At 38.1% G+C, this 14,449-nt stretch overlaps 1 protein-coding gene across 1 annotated transcript in view; it reads right to left on the bottom strand.

Annotated features, from left to right (window-relative positions):
• Positions 1 to 1,046: 1,046 nt before the first annotated feature.
• LOC110956237 (ephrin type-A receptor 6-like) overlaps positions 1,047 to 14,449 on the bottom strand; it is a 60,852-nt gene continuing 47,449 nt past the window's right edge. The window contains exons 9-20 of the mRNA XM_022201581.2: positions 14,113 to 14,237; positions 13,585 to 13,747; positions 12,220 to 12,325; positions 9,576 to 9,646; positions 6,316 to 6,441; positions 5,051 to 5,236; positions 4,894 to 4,955; positions 4,596 to 4,805; positions 4,356 to 4,505; positions 4,075 to 4,268; positions 2,374 to 2,523; positions 1,047 to 1,927 (exon numbers count right to left, since the gene is read on the bottom strand). Coding sequence (XP_022057273.1) covers positions 1,813 to 1,927; positions 2,374 to 2,523; positions 4,075 to 4,268; positions 4,356 to 4,505; positions 4,596 to 4,805; positions 4,894 to 4,955; positions 5,051 to 5,236; positions 6,316 to 6,441; positions 9,576 to 9,646; positions 12,220 to 12,325; positions 13,585 to 13,747; positions 14,113 to 14,237 — 1,658 coding nt within the window. The 3' untranslated portion in view covers positions 1,047 to 1,812. The remainder of the gene's footprint in view (positions 1,928 to 2,373; positions 2,524 to 4,074; positions 4,269 to 4,355; positions 4,506 to 4,595; positions 4,806 to 4,893; positions 4,956 to 5,050; positions 5,237 to 6,315; positions 6,442 to 9,575; positions 9,647 to 12,219; positions 12,326 to 13,584; positions 13,748 to 14,112; positions 14,238 to 14,449) is intronic.

A 14,449-nucleotide genomic window follows, 5' to 3' on the forward strand; every position in this document is an offset into this window, starting at 1 on the left:
TAATAGAAACAGTAAGTAATGACATCCATTCAGTGTATAATATAATATATAAGCTCACAACATATGCCAAATGAGAATAGTTCAGCAAAAAAAGGGAGTATGTGAAATGGGAAAGAACCACAAAAAATAAGACATAATGCAAATACCAACAAAACAAAGAAAGGAAAAAGAAGTCAAAATTTTTGCAAAATTTCCCAGGCTTAAGTACTGTTTAGGCGCAGTACAGTGCAGTCTTACTCTATTGTGAACCCATTCTACTTTATCTTATGTCTTCACCTCCGTATTTCTCAATCAAATATATTTTAACCACATATTTTCTGTTTTTCTTCTGTCCTTACACCTGTCTTTTGTTCACATGCAGATTTTTTTTCATTCAGATTCTACAGACAATCCTAAATTAAATGTAATAACAACAAAGTAGGAAACATACTGAAATTGCCAACAAAAACAAGGAAAAAATAAACTTAATCAACTTTTTGCACTTTAAATACTTAAGTAGTGTTTCTGTTTAGTATAGTACAGCCTTACCATACTGTGAAGCTATTCTACTTAATTTTTTTTGTTTCACCTTAACTTGTCTGTCAAAAAATATTTTAACTACATATTTTCTCAGTTTTTCTTCAATTCCTGCAGCTGTTTTTTCATTTGCATACATTTCAAGCATGCATACTCCTACATAAAATTATAAATAAAATAATGACAAGGAGCTAATAAACATGTATTTGTAAAAAAAAACAAAAAAACAGTATATCATATAAAATCTACAGCTATGCAGACACTGAACATAATTTCTGATTCATTAAGGCTACATAAGCACCCTACATAAGCACCCGTTTGACAAACTCACCTGACAATTCTTCATGTCCAGAAAACGTGTCAGTCTCTTGAGTAACAATAAAGAGGACATTTTTACTGTGTGCGTTTGAGAGCGGGGGGTGGGGGCATCCATACATACTCCGCTGCTGCATATATGTGTGTTTAAAGCCTGCTTTGAAGATAATTCTATGACAAGGCCTGCGGTGGTTAAAGTCTGAGAGAAAACTAAGTATTAAAATAGGGTTGTTTATTCAGGAACAAACATACTGAATAAAACATACAACTTTCACAAGACTTTTTGTACAAGACATACTGCATTATCATGAGGAGAGAACACACATTTCTATAAAATCTTTTGACATTCAGCGGTCTTCAGTTCAAAAAACATGATTGTATTTACCATTCTGTCAATCTTTATATCTGGGCAATTGTTTCGTTGCTATTAAAATCATATACTGTACCATCCATCGCCATGTACATATATATATATATGTACATATATATATATATATATATATATATATATATATATATATATATATATATATATATATATATATATATATATATATACATATATGCATCTTCTCTGGTCATGAGGTAACAGACTTGAGACCATTCAAAGTCAATAGAGACCATTGGATTGTCACTTGGAAAGAGAAGAGGTATCGGTGAACACTTGAATAGACACTAGAGAAAAAGAAGTCCTAAATTCAAGTGAATGCTAGTATTTGCTGAGATAATTAAGAGACCGCATTTGGCCAGCGCTGACAGAGGTTTGGTTGTTGTGGAGGCTGTATTGAAAATGATCCAAAAGATGATGAGTGTGTGTAAACCAGACCACATGTGGTCTGGCGGCGCTCACACGAGCAGCATGTGGTACCTGCTACACCTAACAGTCTGGTGTTTGTGCAATTAGTTGAATGACGATGCCGAGGAAGTCTGGTCGGTTTCCAGTTCAGTGCGTAACACACAGTCCGACTTTCTGCGATGGTCTCACACTTGAAAGCCGCTCTGCTGGATGTGGTGAAGCTGCAGGCGAAGCGACTGTATGCTGCTTATGATTCTCCTCTGGTGGCCGATCAAACAGACCCCGATGCGCCTGATGTCGCTGCGGAGGAGATGGAGATTTATGCAGTATTAAGTGGACAGTTTGACAAGAGCAGCGGGCGTACTCGCATATCAAGAGAAGCATGCAATGAAGTCAATTTTAGCTGCAACAAGCTGCTTGTGAATAAGTACAGACAAATATTGTAACACGAACAGCAGCAGTGATGTAGTTCATGTTAGACTGTTAGATTATGTGGAGAAAATTTAGCAAACTAAAGTGGCATTTCTTCAAATTCATGATGATACTGTGATAAAACTAGAGGGCATAGGTAGCATCACTAAATAAAAAAAGATATTAAAAATGAGGCCACATAATCCCCACATGCCATAATCAATAGTGGTATGAATTTTATTCCAGTGTTATTGTCTGTCCCTTTGATGCTGCTTGTTTCCCGTTAGTGTGCTTTTAGATATTGTAGCTGCACTCTGCAATGTAGCTCAACTCACTCTATACTCATGGTTGAAATGGAATCCAGTGTTGTGTATCCTGCTGCAAGGAAGTTGTTCTTATACTGGCTCATTTTGATGGAGTCAAGCCAGTCACCAATAGAGATGAAAAGCGGGTAGTCCGGCATGTCCTCTGGGGAGTCTGGGAAACTGAGATGACAGAAAAAATGTTAACTGATACAGAAAAACATGCTAGCATGCCGTTAAGCTGAATAGTAGAGAATCTTTGAATGATGGCTTTGAATGACAGGACCTGAAGTGTTACCCATCAATTTCTAAAGCACGTCTGAATTTTACAAAGTTGGTTTGCTTTCTGAGGTTTGGGATGAAAAGTTATCAATCAGGCAATATAACAGCTTCATTGATTTTTCTTAGAAAACATCATTATTATTGTCTGGTTATGTGATGCTGAGCAGAGCCGGGTGAGCATTTCCATTTAAATCATTTAAAGCAGAGAAGCTCTACATTTACACAACGTTTTTCGAGATGTCCACATTTCTTAATGTTCGTCCTCTGGGTTTAATATCATGACATAAATAGATTGAGAGCACACGTGTCAAACTCAAGGCACGCAGGCCATATCCAGCCCGTAATACAATTATATCCGGCCAGCAAGATTATTTTACATTGATTTATCATTATTGTTATTAATGGCCTGACAATCTGAAGCGCTGATAACACACAAACTACAGATCCCACAATGCAGCGCAACATCACGGTGCTGCGTCACGTCATCCGCCCCGAATAAGGCAGAGCGCCCCTACCAGACAATGTGGGAACCGGAGTTTGATCAAACAAATGCAGTAGTAATGTAGGTCATAATTTTTTAAATATTTTTTGATATTGTAGATGTATTCCACGGGCCGGGTCGGACCCCCTGGCGGTCCGGTACCGGTCTGCGGACCGTACGTGTGACCCCTCCGCACACAGGTTGAGAAGATTACTTGTAATGTATACTGTTCTGCATGGAGTTTGAATATTCTCCCGGTGCATGTGTGGGTTTTCTCCAGGCTCTCCGGCTTCCTCCCACAGTCCAAAAATATGCTGAGGTTAATTGATTACTCTAAATTGTCCGTAGGTGTGAATGTGAGTGTGATTGTTTGTCTGTATATGTAGCCCTGTGACAGACTGGCGACCTGTCCAGGGTGTCCCCTGCCTTCGCCTGAGTCAGCTGGGATAGGCTCCAGCACCCCTGCGACCCTAGTGAGAATAAAGCGGTGTATAGAGAATGGATGGATGAATTACTTTCCAGATGTGGAAAACGGACTTCAAAAAAATTTCTATATCTTGATAAGTTTGATTTTTTTTTCAATTCCAGGATTATGTTTTTAAGTTACACATACCTGTAACTAAATATATTGTGCCATTGTACAATCACTGTGATCAGTTTTAATGCCCAATCCACACAAATAAATGTTAAACTGAGTCATAGTGTTGTTGAAATTGTACTTACTTTAATCTCTGGTTGTTTCTAATATAATTTTTAAAAGGACAGTTCATTACATATAAAGATTTTTCTAATATATTTGTTCTCCTTTGCACTAAAACGTCGGAAAAACATAGACTTATTGTTACTTCTCAGTAATTATGCTGTAAGTTTACTGGTTTGGCCCCTTTGAGATCAAATCAGGCCGTGTGCGGCTCCTGGACCAAAATGAGTTTGACACCCCTGCTTTAGAGATAGATTAAACTGACACTTACCTCTGAACATCATTGACCAGAGCCAGCAGACTACTGGGATTAATTATGAGTTTGTCAAGGAAAGAGAGCACGTCGTTGAAGTGTGGACGCTGGCTGGACTCCTTCTGCCAGCAGTGCAGCATCAGCTGGTGCAGCGTCACAGGGCAGCCCATTGGAGCTGGTAGACGGTAACCTTCTTCAATGGATAAAATGACCTGAGACGAACAGCAGAAAACATAATGTTGAATCTCTTACAGAGCAGCTGTTGTCCCAGTTTTCAAGAGTTACTTCCTGCTGCTTACATCTTGATTGGACATCTCCCAGTAGGGCCTCTCTCCATATGACATCACTTCCCACATGACAATGCCGTAGCTCCAGACATCACTTGATGAGGAAAACTTTCCATAAGCAATAGCCTCTGGTGCCGTCCAGCGTATTGGTATTTTTCCTCCCTGACACAAAGCAGCAGCACAGAATAAGCTTGTTAAGTTGTCTTTTAAACTTTGTTACCATAACTGATTGTAAAATGAATTCACACTCACTGTAGCTGTGTACGCCGCTTCAGTGTCATCTTCAAGGATTCTGGACATGCCAAAATCAGACACCTTACACACCAAGTTTTCATCCACCAAGATGTTACGAGCAGCCAGGTCTCTGTGAACGTAACCCATCTCTGAAAGATAGGTCATGCCCACTGCGATGCCACGCATCATCCCAACCAGCTGGAGGACCGTGAACTGACCATCACGTGTCTGGAGTGGACAGAGGGAGGACACATACGAGGTGAAAAAGACAATATTTACTTGGGAGAAAAAAGTGTTTAACATCTACTCTTCTCACCCGCAGGAAAGAGTCAAGCGCTCCATTTTCCATGTACTCCACCACTATCATTACTGGTCTGCCTGGATTTAAGGGAAAAGACATAATTTAGATGACAAACAAAGAATAAGATCGATATGCATAAACACACACACTGACAGACATATAAAGAGCTTACTCTTTGTGACGACTCCCTCCAGCCTGATGATGTTGGGGTTGTTGAACTGTCCCATGATTGAAGCCTCACGCAGAAAGTCTCGTCTTTGTTGTTCCATGTATCCTCCTTTAAGTGTCTTTATTGCCACAGCAATGGCCATCCTTCCAGGTATACGCAAGCGTCCACTACAGACTTCTCCAAATTCACCTGCAAAAACATACATATTTATCATAAAAATTTAACTAAAATGAAATGATATGTAAATAATAAAGTTTTATCTTGTGCTATCTTATATCTTATCACATGCTGTGTTATGTTATGTTAGTTTAGCTTATTGTGTTTTAACTTTTTAAGCGTATCTAACTTTTCACATTAGTAAACTATTAAAACAATAATAATAACAATAATTAAGTATGAACTGCCAAAGAATTTATCGAATTAAAAAAAGAAAGAAAACAAGTGAAATAAATAAATACAAAATCACACTTTAAAATTCATATAAAATTCAGAGTTGAAACACTAAGAATCAAAAGAGAAATGTGGATTGTACCACAGTAAGTACTCTGTAGACTGTGTTTCTGATTACATTTATAAAATGTTTTCTTGAAATTAATTCCCTTTGAAATTAATAAAGTTTCATGTTAATTTTTCGTAGTAAATGTTTAAAAAAAATCTATTTAAATATCAGCAGACAAAGAAATGCATACACACACACACACACACACACACACACACACACACACATATATATATATATATGTATGTATAAGTAAAAAAGTCACAATTTCCACAACTCAAATAAAATTCAGAGTTAAAACATAAGATACTAATAATCAGGGCCTGCTATTTTTAAAACAGGTAACCGCACTCTGCCTCCACCAGATGACGCCAGTGCTACAGAAACCCATCAAATGGGCAGCTCCTTCATAAGTACTCCGGTTTTAAGGCAGACACAATCTGTTCCGTTTAATGAACCATCATACACTATTATTCACAGTCAGTAGCACTGGGTTTGCTTCTCTAAGGTACAATACAATAAATTACTTTAAAAATCAGCTGCTTAGAGTGGCCATAAAAATCCAAAATAGGAACTTTATGGTGTTCAAGATTTCTTTTTAATTTTTCACTCAACATAAAATGAGATAATTTCTCTATCAGGTGCTCCACAACCATCACTGGGACCTCCCTGAAAATTCCTGTGTACTATCAATTCAGGACTTTATGAATAATATCTATCTGAATACACAACATGCATTACAGAAAGTAGTGATAAGTAGGGATTTTACCAGCACCAATCACCCTCTCAATGCAGATGTATGAGGGGTCTATCTCTTTGGCAAATTCCTCCACAGCCTGAGTGGGGTCTTCATACGTATCTGGATCCACATAGGTCTTTATTCCAGAGAAGGGCACTGAAAGACAAGAGACACACAGTAACCTATCAGAATATAGTGTGATAGTTTGCATTTTGGTTTGGAATAGAAGATAAAATTATGACCACGTCTATGTATTTTTATTGCAAAAACATATATTCTTGAGATTGCAACAACTCAAATAGGTCTATACAATATGCAGGGACATGGCTATTTATACATTACTATGAGATTAACATTAATGATCTGTGTTTTTTTTTATTTATTTTGGTCTAAAAGTTGGAAACATCTCCAGTGGGACCACTCCAATCAACTAGTGGGCTCTTTAGCGAATACTTAGAACATCCCATTTTCAAACTCTGCATTTATTTTGATCTCAGCTAAAAGAGTTGAACTTAAAATGTGAAACAATGCAATTAGCAAATCACAAAGACTGCAGTTTAGGATATACATTGTGCTGATCCATATTCTATCATGCCCTTGGTTTTACTAATTCGCCACACTTTTGATGGTATTTCTTGTAGTAACGCTCCATCACAAGTTTAATTAAAGCTAAACTGAAGCTTAATTAATGTAGTTATTTTTCTTTTTATCACAAACCAAATCGCAATATCCGCCAGAAAAACTGCAATCAGATATTTTTCTCATTTTTCTGGGTCACCCCTATCCGCTGCACACCTACAAAGTTTTGTGACTGTATCTTGCACGATTGTAACGCTATCTTGCTGACAAAATCTGTTTGTAGACAGACATCTAAACACCTGCCAAAGGGCTCAAAACCACCTTTATGGTAGTTCCTGTGACAGTAGGTGTCTCCTTAACCACAGCATGGTGACACACAAACACCGACAGATTCACAAGTGTATACAATACCAGCTACACTATCATGGCAAATTAAATGTTTCACTGACATACAATCCTTGGCTTGTGCAGAAAAGCTCCTACTGTAGACTTTTCTCCATAACATCCACAAGATTGCTTTAAATCCCATGTAGTTTTGTGTGTTTTGTCAAACACAGCGTACATACACACACATACACAGTAATATATTAAATCAAAACCAAACATCTGCCTCCATAAAAGACGTTATCCAGCTACTTTATAAGCCTGTAAAAAAAAAATCTGTTATACTGAGGCATATCTATTTTTTCTCAAGACTGTGCCAGAGAAGGTGATTTTTTTTCCAACTGTGTAGGTGCATAATTGGCAGAGTATTTGCTTCTATTATATTGTAAGGTTTCTCTGTTATTTTGTCAAGGGATTGGGGGGAAAAAAAAGAGAAAGAAAGAGCTGAGAAAATGCCCCAGAGCAGCGTAAAAAGACATTGCAGGCAGTCAGAATTCAGCATCCTCCTCCCTGGCTGAGGCTGGGGATGCTGCTGCAGTGAGCACTGTGCATGATGACTGGCACAAATGATAACTTGAAGCAGCCCGTGGTACACCGTGAGCAGATGAGCTGGGGACTAAATGTACTTTATAGCTGTGTCAGCTCGTATTGTGGAAGGTTGAAGGCTTCGTCTGAGATAGATTCCAGTTTGGAGTCTACATTCCCCTTCTGTCTCCAGGGTGTCTAAGCTCAGCTCTGTAATAGAACAAGCCTTTTCTACCAGTTTGTTGAGCCTGCTGGCATCCCTCGCCTGGGTGATGCCTCCCCAGCACACAACAGTAAAGAACAAACAACAAGTAAAGACTGGTGGAGGCTATCGTTACAACCATTCAAATAGTTTTCAAGTCCATCGAATGGAACAAAAGGCTCATTATTGCGTATTTGTACTGGCAAGACTGTTATTCTTCGTCATGTGCTGTAAGTAAAACTAGAATTGTTCCTCGGTACGTCTGCAGCATCCAACAGTCTGTACCCTGAAGGACAATACACAGAAGACAGTATGAAGAAACACACCACGACTCGTACACCAACAGTAGAAAAGCACACCTTGTGTCCATTTTCTTGTAACATTTCTTGTGTGTGTGTGTGTGTGTGGAGGTATTTGTCTGTCAGCATGTTATAATATTTTGCTTCACAGTCGTATATGTTCTGCTCGGATCAATCACAAATCCCCAAATACAGCCCTCACATGGCAGAATAAAAAAAGTTACATTTGTCTCAGAAGCAACACTTTTGCCTCTGCAGGCCTGAGATCGAAGTCTTACAAGAGCTCTCGCTGAACCTTCTCAGTAAAACACAGGGCTCCATTTTGTTCCCCAAGAATCATCCGCCTCCCCTTTGGGCCGATCGATAACTCAACAATAACAATGTTTTTATCCGCAATTGTAGCACCACTACTGTAATTCTGAATCGAAACAGCAAATTTTGTCTAAATCCAATAATAGGTGAGTGGCAAACTGTGAGAGTTGAAAGGCTGAAAAAAAAGGAATCAACTCAGAAACAGTGCAAATCTGAGTGACAAAAGCCCAATTGTAGTAAAAGGACGCATCAAATGGATTTTAAAGATGTAAATCTAATCAATAATACACAGCGGTGAGACAGACAGAGGTAGGCCTGCATAAAGAGCTTAGCGAGATCAACTTAGGACTTGCAGAAGACAAATTCACACTGATTGCAGCTTCACTGATTTTGGATTTTACAGTTGAAACAGCAGCTTGTCACCGTTGCCTTGTGGAGAAATTGAGTAATGGATGCATTGCTTTTAATTAACATTAAAGCTAGTTTGACATTTTGGTACTCCATATATGAATACAGTGACTAAATTAATCCTGGCCCTTATATTGCCTCAGCTGATGTATTGGTGTAGCTCGAGCCTGAACTTTTTAAAAATATATTGCTTTTTAAATAGATGATACACAAACCACATGGAACCTTCTAAACCTTAAGCATATTTAGTTTTCAGTTCAGTCAACTTCATCCACAAGTAAGAGGAAGTACTGCAACAAGAAAACAAGTTAAAATGCATCCTTTTGGGCTTATTTTGTTTTGAGCCATAACAGGACAGATCTCATTTAACATTAAGGACGTACATAATTCTACTCATGATAATATAGCAAATGCATAATGCATTAATGTAGCTTTAAGGCAACTCTTCGCATATGTCAAAACAAAAGCTCTGAGACTTGGAGCATCTGTTGCAGCATGCATTCCAACCGTGTGAGAACCCACGCAAAACTGGGAAGCACAACTGAAAACTGTACATACATTAAAATCCATTTTTACAGTACCGTGTCCACTGTGGAAGCGAGTCCTCCTCTTCTCCTCTGACTTCATCCTGGCTTTAATGTACCCCTGACACCTGTGCAAATAAACCAGATCACAACAAGCGTAAGAATCAGTATCACATAAAATTTCCCATTTCTTAGTATTTCTGCTGAACTGCACATTATTAGCAGGAAACTAATATAGCATCTAACCGATTTAAGGGACTTGAGACAAAAGGTGAAAAAGCAAACTTTTATGCTGTCTGACACTGTTTTATTTTTTTTTTCCACCACACAGTACCATTTAGCTTGTGCTTGTAATGCCACATCATCAGTCTTTTGGTTTGCAAAGATGTCACGGCTCCAAAAAAAAAAAAAAAGAAACAGCCATTATCCTCTTTTGTATAACCCATTCTTTAAGAGCAATTTCTGTCCGTGCCTTTATGTAGTTCTTTTTATTTTCTTCCATTTTCCCACTTTTTTTTTTTTTTAATATTCGCAGTCCCTCATATTCAAGGCTTTCAAGGCTCCGTCTCCATAGAGAGGAGAGAGTCGGGACAAAAGTAACAATCAAACACTAGTATGCGGCAAAGAGAACAATTTGCATGCTCCATGCAAAAGCTATACAAGAAGAAGGCTGCTTTAGAAAAAAACATATTTATTATAGGATTAAAATGTGCAAATACGAGTTTATATTGCTGTTTAGTCTCAGTTAAACCTGGTACAAAGAGACAGAGATAATGAATTGTAAAGTTTCATTCACGCACTGCAAATTCTCTGGCTCCACTGTATTATCATCTGTAGCCTATTCTTGACACATGAGAAGGCTGGAATAATATATGAAAATCTTGCACGTCTCTCCAGTACACAGCACAATGGAGGGATAACAATAACAGCAGGTTTCTGACAGATATCTGCGGCTCACCTGCTGCAATATCGCTTCCACTGCTGTACATTACAAGTGTGGCATATTTCAGGAGAAACTTAGGATGGGGGATTGATAACAGTTAAGTATGATGCTACAGTCAGCGAAAAGGGCCAGAATACAAAAATAGCAGTGGATGTTGTGTTGGTTTTTTGCTACCAAGAAATAAACTGCATCCTGTAAACACATTCACTGTTTTTTTTTTACCTACATTGGTTAGATATATGAAATAAATGTGTGTTTTTAGGGCGCATCATTGGAAATTTATATTTCACTAACCTATTGCAAGAACAACAGAGTTTCTGTATTATGTTGTAACTGCAGGTTGTATCTATTTTTATCCACACAAGGGAATAAACTTTGTATTAAACATTATAATGCTTCAATCTGAAATAATGTGGGTCAGTATATAATTTGGGGACTTTTTGTATCATAGTTGACATTTTTGCTGTTTTCAGGCCTAAAATCAACATGGCTGCTTATAACTAAACACCAACATAACATTTTTAGACAAAGATTCTTTTAAATATTATACATAAAACTGAGCAAAATTGAAAGTTATTGTAGTAAACCTGATAACATGTAATATATCCACAGTGTTTTCTTCAGGAGGAAATGTCATCATGTGGAGCAGGTCATGTGATCTGGAATTACACACTTCCTTGAGAGATGTTTGGTAACTTAGTTGAAAGTGATTTTTCGGACACAGAAACAATTTGTTATTTTCCATATAAAAGTTGATTTATTGCAAAAAAATAAATATTTGTCATGATTATCTCAACTCAATAAAAAGAACACAATCAAAACAATTTCTTGAATAAGCTTATTTTATGTTTGTTTAGCTAATTAAAAGGTGGTTGTTATTAAATTTGGACGGTTATTTAGTTGATATTTTAGTGATATCCAGCCATGTTTTATTAATAAGTGATTGTTTCCATAATAAATAGTTATGGCATTTGTACAGACATGATCATAATGAACAAACAAAACATTAGGGTTTTTTTTGTTTGTTTTTAGAGTAAATGTACTCAAGATATATCCTACAGACTTCAAAAGTTCCTCAATTATATATTGACCCATTTGGAGTTTGAATTTTAAGAGTTGATCAGATTAAAACAAGCTATTTACAGTAAATTTGTGCAGTTCTGTGAATCTGACTTGGACACTGGTATGAGCAGGCTTTAAAAACACATAAGAGACTGAGCATAAGTCTCCTGCATGAGGCCCATGTCTACATTTTTGTCGTCTTGTTTACCTCTATAAAGTCAAACACGTTGCATTTTCAGCATATGATGTTTGCAAATTGTGAGGTCAAAGATCATCACTTCACCTTGTATCACAATTAGGTAAAATCTAGACAAAGTATCTATACTTTCTGGCCATTTTTCATTGTTTATTAATAAGTGTCACTAATGGTAAAACTCTGTGAACCGGAGGCGTACCGAAGACAACAGTCTGAGCCAACCTGTGGAGGTTAATGGAACGGAGCAAACTGCTGGTACATGCATTACATGGTGAGTAATTAGGCAGAAAATTGGTGCAGCCATTTGGAAAATAAGAGTGTCTGCTTGGTGGCGAAAGAGAGTCCATTAACAGACTTCTAGTTGTAGCGTCACTCTGGAGATTATAAGAAGAGAAAGTGTTTGTGTGTGTGTGTGTGTGTGTGTGTGCGTGTGTGTGTGTGTGTGTGTGGACCGGCGTTAGTGATAAGGCAGCGCTACAGAAAAACAGGAGATGTCTTACCGGCCAGTGATGAGGAGGAAGAGTGTGAGGATGACTAGAAGGGAGAAACCTCCTACAGACGCTGTGACAACCACCAGAACCTGACCCTGATCAGCGATATCTGGATCTGAAGGAAGAGACCACAAAGTGATGTTTCAAATACAATGAATATGTTAAAACCAACGGTCAGTTTCTGTATGACTATGACATGCTCAGTTTTCTCCTCTTTAACATATCCAGCATGTGAACAACACAAAGATTTTCATCATTTAAAGAGGCAAATTTAGTGAGTCTTGTAAATGATCTGCTTCTGTTTTGATTCTAGGGATTGATACAAGCTGTGCTGTCACAATCCAGATAAAACTGATTGATAATCGCGATAAGACAGACTGAAACACAGCAGCTGGAGTTGTCAGACTAGGGTATTTCATCATATTTGATGAAAAATGTGCCTGCATAGATTTGCTTTAATATAAAAATGTCATTTTCTTTCCCACCAGCAAATTGGAACATAATTGATATTTCTCAGTGGATCTCTTATACACCAAAAGTATTTTATCCTTCACTTTTGTCTGTGAGAAAACGATGAGATGTACAAATCAAACCACATTTGTTGCAAAAAAAAAAAAAACTTCCCTTGTTATGGCATTGGTAAAGTTTAGAAGATAAGGAAAAATATCCTTGTGTGTGAATTTTTTCACAGGGCTGCAAAATTTCCTTGATTGATGTGCAAATGTTGAATTTATACAGCGTTTGTTGAATTTATTACAGATATTCACTCATCTAAAGTGCAATTTAGTTTGATACGAGGTCGAACTTTAAATTTAGCGCAAGGTTTTGTCATTTCAAACCTGGTTTTGGAAAAAAAACAATAGAGAGGAAAACGGTCAAGAAAATATGAAAAAGTTCTAATTCCCTGCATTGTGTCTGACAATGTACTATATGAGGATGTGCATTCTGAGAGTATGTAAATGGACTTATGTCACATTTATATAAATATGAATATATTAAGGTGCTGAGCTACATATTCATCATCTAACATGTGTATGTGTGCATGAAAACGGTATTAAGCACAACCACAAACTTGCACAGCTTATACACATTTAAATAACTGGCACATGCCTGAAGAAATGCTGACGAGTTTTTACTGATCCGCAGCAAAGAATGACCATAAAATGTCTTTGGGGGATTTTATAGGGTTGTTGATCAACACGGATGACTGCACATCTCTGGCTTTAACACTTCCTTTCTCTCCTGTGCATTGCTTCATATCCCGTGGAATTCTCTCACTGACTGAATATCAGTGCAATTCCTCCTTAAAACACAGTCAATATGAACACAAACAAAACCCCAGTTCCCACATGGCCGTTGCTCAGCGCTCCATACCCTCAGCTGCAGTTGCAAACTCAAAGTTGGGGCTGTAGGCTGTGTAGCCGGCAGCGGTGCGAGCGCGAACATGGAAGACGTAAACAGTGGAGGGTCTGAGGCCGGTTACCACCACACTGGGGGTTTTGGTTCGTGTTGATGAGTAGCTCAGCTGCTCTTGCTCCTAGAAAAGTGGAAACAGATTGGCAGCAATGATAAACAAAAGCTCATTTTTTTTGGCAGGACGTTTTGCATAAACCCATTATCACAGCAATGTCTGAACAAAACACGCAGTTTTTTTTATCCTATTAACAATCAGAGCAGATGGTGAACATAGCGGAGGTAGCAGCACATTAAGAAGGCTCTGTGCTTTGGTGTCTGAACACTGCAAATTAGTCTGAGAGCAGTGGTTGTTCATTGGGTATGTAATCACTTGTGGTGTGTTTCATTGCTTAAGTAGCTGCATTACAAGCCAGTTCTACCCTTCAGCAGCTACACATGGGGTGCATGCGCATGAAAACCCTCATTTAGTTTGATCAACAGCTTTACCTTCTCATAGTATTTGACTTCATAGTCCACAAAATCTGAAGGCGGCTGTTCCACTTCTGACCAGGAGAGGGCGATGCTGTTTTGGGAGGACCAGTCTTTCCTGACTACACCCACCAGAGCAGGACCTGAGGATGCAGCCAAAGCGTGCAGGGATTTGAGTCATCAGTGTTTACCATTAACAGCAACAACAAAATTTCAGATGTCCATTGACCTGATGGACATTTCGTTATAAGATCCACAGAAAAAAGAGGGAAAAATACGACAAACTTATTTGATTTGCTGTCTGACTTGTGATGGGTTGGCTCACTTTAGTGTGTTTGTCTCAAAGAGTGACGTG

The sequence above is a fragment of the Acanthochromis polyacanthus genome, chromosome 2, assembly GCF_021347895.1.
Source record: "Acanthochromis polyacanthus isolate Apoly-LR-REF ecotype Palm Island chromosome 2, KAUST_Apoly_ChrSc, whole genome shotgun sequence".
Taxonomy (NCBI): Eukaryota; Metazoa; Chordata; class Actinopteri; family Pomacentridae; genus Acanthochromis; species Acanthochromis polyacanthus.